This window comes from Podarcis liolepis, assembly GCF_965112155.1.
Source record: "Podarcis liolepis genome assembly, chromosome: 4".
Taxonomy (NCBI): domain Eukaryota; kingdom Metazoa; phylum Chordata; class Lepidosauria; order Squamata; family Lacertidae; genus Podarcis; species Podarcis liolepis.
Window position 1 is genome coordinate 73,541,571 of NC_139558.1, and position 6,000 is coordinate 73,547,570.

Below are 6,000 nucleotides of genomic sequence, written 5' to 3' on the forward strand. Positions count from 1 at the left end.
AGGCCTTGATTCCAAACTCTGCCTGGGACAACATGTAGTCTTTGCATAATGTTGAAAAAAGTTGGAGATGTACCTTTTACTCAAGCTGTGATATACATCAACAGCTTTACATCAGCTTAGTGTACTTTCCCCTCAATGAAGGTTACAGATGTTGCCCTAAGGCTATGTATTCATAGTGCATGATGTCACAGTAAGCAAGTTAAGCACTATTGAGTAGGAGTGGGAAAGCTGGTTATTTATCCCTTGTACTTCTGAAAAACTTCTTGAGCAAAAGTATGTCCAGCCTCAGTGCTATGTGTGCACTTTAGTGTTCCTAAAATATGGACTGAGATATGTCCTCAAACCAAAATTTTAAAATAAAAGCTTTTAAATATAAAATTGTATAGAAAACATGCAACAATTATTCATTTCCCCAGAGGTATATTCCATCATTTCTCCCAGAAGTGGCTTGAGGGGAAGAATAAATCTTTATTTATAAAAGGTGTATTTATAAAATTAATTTTGACAGGATATTTTTAACCTGTTGCTGTTCATAACTTAGCACCTAAAATTAAGTGTTTGAGGGTATTGATAATTTTTTGCAGATTAGTTCCTAATACCAGTGCTCAAAATTCCCCTGACACCAGGTGAATTTGCAACTAGCATGGGTCCAATGGCGACCATGTGGAGATCTCTGAATGCCAGGTTGATGACTGACATCTCCATATGGCTGGCCCCTCCAGTTTTCTTAATGAAGTAAGCAGAAGAACTCAGTTATTGCATTTATATCCCATCTTTTTCTCCAAGGAGTACATGGTTCCCCCTCCCCGCAGTTAATCCGTACAATGACCCTGTGAGGTAGATTAAGAGGCTGTGACTGGCCCAAGGTCACCCAGTGAGTTTCATGGCTTGAGTGGGGATTTGAACCCTGTTATCTCACAGGTCCTATGGGGCAGCTATATAAATTAAGTAGGTAAAGAAATAAGGGGAAAGCTTGACTTTGTTTTATTTGATGTGTTGTAAACCACTTTGACATTTTTTCTTTAAAATATAAAGTGGCATAGAAATCCAATAAATACTAATAATAATAACAACAGTAAATCTCATTGGGAAAAAGGTGCCTAGACATTGCATTGCAGCGACTGTAAACTAGGTTTAAGCTGCCATTTGGTGATTAGCTTATATATCTGACTTTGTAACACTGGTTTATACTCTTCTAACATGGATTAGAATTGCAAATGTACGTTTAATTCCCCCTCCCCCACTTAAATTTTAGATCTTCAAAAGGAAGGAGGAGGCATTCTGCACAACACTGCTGCAGAGATGCACTTCAACTTAATCAGTCTCCCTACAAAATCCTGGCTGAAATGTTCTAAGACAGTGATATCCAACAAGTAGATTGCGATCTGCTCAACAATGATTGCTTCATAAAAAAGTTCAACAACCTTGGTAGATCACTGCCAGTTTTTTAATAGTGTGAGTAGATCTCAGTCTCTTGAAAGTTGGACATGCCTGTTCTAAGAGGAAGCCCATATCCAAAAGCAAATGACAACAAATCATATGCAGAGGAGAAGTGAATATTACAAACCCCAAAACACGGCTAAGCATGCTAAGAGGTAGCACATCTCCAAAGGATGTGGGGAAATTATATAAAAGCAAATCAAGTGCACTGGAGAATTACATTACAAATCCATCTGTTTTAAATGGGACTTCTAATCAAATCAGCTTTATCTTCTCTTTTCTCCCCCAATAGCCTAAAAATAAAACAGGCTGTCAGTTTTTCTAAAAACAGACATGGATCTCTAGCTGGGGATTTCCCCAAGGAATGGTCCAAGAACCACAGAATCAACCTGAGAACCACAACAAAATATTTTCCATCGCTCTATAGCCCGTGTTTCCTTGCCTTTCCAATAAATTTCCTTCATGTGCAAAAACTAAAACCTAAAATAAAAATGGGACACATCCAGACAGAAAAGCCTTTAGAAGCAAACTGTGATGAACATGTAAAGCAAGCATGTTTGAGCAACTTTGTTCAGTTTGTCTAGTTTGCATTGCAATCTGACAGACATTTCTTAGTAGTAAGCACCATTAAAATCAGTGGGACTTGGAAGTAAAGATGTTCAGGGATGGACTACACAGTCTATAAATAGGTCTTATGATTACCGTGCAGCAAGCAACAAAGGGAAGCCACAGCTTGAAACAGTAAGCAACAATTTTGACAACCAAATAACCATTTCTCTCTGTAAACCATGCCCATTTACAGTGTCCAAATTTCACTCTGTCCTGTACAGATTCTTAAGCACATACGCTTACAGAATTTGCTATTCCAGATTCCAGAACCTTTAATTCATCCATGTTGGTCTGGCCCACTTACCTAGGCTGCATTTACACACAGGTCTATTCCATTTTCACAATGTTCCCCTAACTGTCATTTTTGCACATTCTATTTGAACTTCCACCCTTCCAGAAACACAGCAGAAAATAGCACCCATTTCTGCATTATTTGCAAATGAAGTCTGGAAGGAAATAACACTGAAATTAGAGCTAAACTTGTGCTATATTCTGCTACATTTCCAGTTCAAATACAATGCTGAAATTAGCATTTAAGGGATAGTTGGGATAATGGAATTAACTGCTGTGTGAATACAGCCTCAAAATGATTTCCATTTAGCTTTCAAGAAAATGGACCAGAGATGAGTACACAAAGTATGGATGATGTGTAATGTTCAGTGGATTTAAGCCTGCTGATTTCAATGGATCTAGTCTTGAGTATACATTAGTTGGATATCACCCAAGTATATTTATGATTCATATTGGTTGTAAAACATAAAGGCAATTAACATCACTAGGGCCAAAGTCTTGACCTCAATAAAATTAAGAATTTTACCTTTTGGGAAGTCTGGATTTGTGGAAAGACAAATGTTTGTGGAAAGTGGGAATGGTACCGTTAAACCTTTCAGCCGCGAGCTGTAAAACCAACACATAATAGGCGCAAGGTACTTGGGAAAAAAGTCACAAGAGGTGAAGGCTGTTCTTGTTTAAACTTGCCTGACTTTCACCGCGGAAAAAATCAAAGGGCCCAGACATCTCTTTAAACTGTTTGCGCAGACTCACCTCACCAGGACCAAAACCGAATAAATGTTTTTAAGAGCGTAGGAAGAAAAGTGAGACAGAGAAAATTATAAGCCACAACGATTGAGGGGGCGGGCTAGTGAGGGAAGAGAAGACTGGGCCACCACTGCCTGTCTGCATTTAACCTTTTCAAGGAGCGATGCTGCTGCAGCCGCTCTCTACCACGTCGGCCCTTTTCGGCTGCTTGCTAACAGCACCGAGAGGGAGGAAGTCACGCCTCTCTCAACAGATCTCGTTTCACTCCGAGGCCTTAAACTTTTCGCCTTTTTTCCTGGAAGCACGGGAGGCAGGAGGGACAGGGAGGCATGGAAACCGGGAAAGGTTTTCCCTCCGGCTTTGAAAAAGCACGAGGAGAGAAGCCCCGAGAACTGTGATCGCTACAGGATTCCTCCCCAGGAAAGCGCGGGCTGCGTCTCTCGCCGATGCCAGGGGAAGTTTGAAAGGAAGAAAGCGCTCTCTCCGTCTGCCTCGCTCCCAAACTTCACGCCACATTGGGAGGGGGGAGGTCGGGGAGAGACAAAGGCAGGACCCCGAAAGCCGCGCGGATGCCGGGGGGGGTGCACTTTTCTCTCCTGTCCGAAAAAGTTTGAAACCGCAGCGCCAAGCTCCTCTCGAAACCCGCCTCGCCTCGTGCAGCCACGCGCTCCAAGCCTGAGGTGGGAAAGGCTTCAAGGCTTGCAGGACCTACCCGCTTTCCCTTTGCCTTCGTACGCAGAGATCCCACCCCACCCCCCTTCCAGCTACATCCAGGTGGGAAAGAAATAACCCGCTTCACGTGAGCCTAGGGATTTGCGCGGAGTGTCAGCCTTGGTACCCGCAATCCTTCCGCACAAAGCCTCGCAACCCACCAGCCCCCATTTCTGCAATAGACTGAAGCGCAGAGAGAAGAAGGGTCGCCTCACGAGCGACCTTGTTCAACTCGCCCAGGCTGGCCCCTTCCCCCCTGCTGGCCCAAGAGGCAAGTCCTCCCTCAGAGCTGGGGAAGGCGCCAGCGTCCTAACAGCCAGGCAGCTGCGGAGATCTTTGCAGCGTCAGGCGGCCCCTCCTCTCCACAGACCTTCGCTTTTCCTTACCGCGCCCGGCGGGCTGCTGCTCTTTCGCTAACATCCAGCGTGGCTGGAGCCGCTTGCGCTGCAGCGCCGGGGCTTTCCCGCCTTGGGCTCCCAGCAGCCTGTGCTTCCCGGCGGCGGCTCCTTGCTGCCTCACTCTTCGGCCCTCCCGTCGCTCCGGCGGGTCTTCAGCGCTAAGGGACGGAGCCTCATCTGGGCAGGAGGCCGTGGCGGAGAGAGGGAGGAGAGAGACGGACGGACGGACGGTGGGAGGGACGGACGGACAGAGCCTGGCGCTAAGACGGCGCTGCGCCGCGCCTCGGCTGCGAGCAAGAAGTCCGAGACGGCGAGGGAGTCCGCGGCAGGAGGAGAAGGAGGCTCCGCCCGCTGCAGCCGCCGCCAACGGCCTGCCCACTCGAGGAGAGGGAAGCCCTCCAAGTCGCGGGGCGAGCCCGGCCCCTCCTCCGCGCACAAGGAAAAGTTCAGAGGCAGGCGAGGAGACGGGGCCGCTGGACGAGTCCGCTGCGCTAGGGGACGCCGCCCGAGCGAGGTCTCGGAGGGGTTTCGCCTGCCACAAGCCAGCCCCCAATATTGCTGAGTATTGGAGGGGGCCTTGCAGGCCTGGGTGAGCCCGGCCCCCTGCTCCAAGCTAGAGCCGGGCTGAGCCTCCCCACCTTGAAGACTCCCAGAAAGGGAAACCCCTGCGCCAACCTGGTGACTTTATTCGAAGGTTAAAAGGTTAGGGCGCTTTGGGCCGGGAGGACACATTCCCTTAAAGAGAAAGTAGACCCCTAGGGGCCGAGGTCCCTTCGCCCCCCTCCCGCCCCAATGAAATATTTGAGGCGTCCGCCCCCAGAGTTGATGGGCAGTGCCATCCAAATGGTCTCCGTGCACCGCGTCATATGATTGATTATGCAGAGTAGGGCTTACTTGTCGTCCCCCCCCCAATTTTATTCAGGTTGGCACCCCTGATGGGTGGTGTTTAATTTTTACTCTTAGCAGACCTCTTGACATTTAATGCACCTAAGGCAACACGTTCTTTCATTAATTTCAGTGTTTCTTCTTGGTAGTGAAGACCTAAGGCCCTCTTTCCTGTGTTGGTAATGTGGTTGTTAGGGCCTGTTTGCTCGCAGCTCTTTCACACGTGTTTTCTGCATGGGGTGCTTCCCACAAGGCAGGAGGAGCTGCTGTTGTGAGGATAGCCCAGAGTTTCCATCTCCTGTTTGACTTCTGGGAAAGGGGGAAACCAGCACATTGGGAAGAAGTGGATTCTAGACTGGAAGCGAATTATTTCTGTCTTTTTTTTTACACCAGAGTCCAAACTCCAGCTTCCCTCTCTGTTTGACCTCTCTCTGAGGGAGAACAGAATGGGAGGTAAACAGCACAGTCAAATATACTCAGAAGTTCTTTTCTATAGGACTTACTCTCAGGTAAAGGCTGTCTGAGGCGGTGATGCTGTACAGACTTACTAGGGAATAAGCCCCACTGAACGCGGTCTTATTTCTTCATGAATATGTAGAAGCTTGCACTGAAAGTGTACAGATTTCTTGTAATGGGGGGGGGGGCTGTGCCATGAATGTAGCATGAGACTGGCGATTCAGTCGTGATCTTTTGAGTTACATGTAAATTGGTGCGCCATCTGAATTAAAACCTAGGACAAACCTGTCTGAAAGACAAACAGGGTGATGAAGATGGTATTCCTAATTTCTGTCAAGCACAGGAGTCCCTTAGGCATAAAGCCAGGATTTTTGTTGGGGGGTGCACTACCAACATGATTAGTCAGTCAGTTAAGTATTTCTATCGTTTTAGTTGATGGGGAGGGCAGTGTATGAGAGTCCGC

The 6,000-nt window shown here is 47.1% G+C and overlaps 1 protein-coding gene across 4 annotated transcripts in view; it reads right to left on the bottom strand.

The window, feature by feature from the left end:
* The window catches only part of ST3GAL6 (ST3 beta-galactoside alpha-2,3-sialyltransferase 6), a 47,290-nt gene extending 42,219 nt beyond the window's left edge, over positions 1-5,071 (bottom strand). For 2 of the 4 annotated variants that reach the window (XM_083500805.1, XM_083500804.1), the window contains exon 1: positions 4,185-5,071. In XM_083500805.1, coding sequence (XP_083356931.1) covers positions 4,185-4,218 — 34 coding nt within the window. In that variant the 5' untranslated portion in view covers positions 4,219-5,071. The remainder of the gene's footprint in view (positions 1-4,184) is intronic. The other 2 variants (XM_083500807.1, XM_083500806.1) reach the window with 1 other exon arrangement.
* Positions 5,072-6,000: the final 929 nt, after the last annotated feature.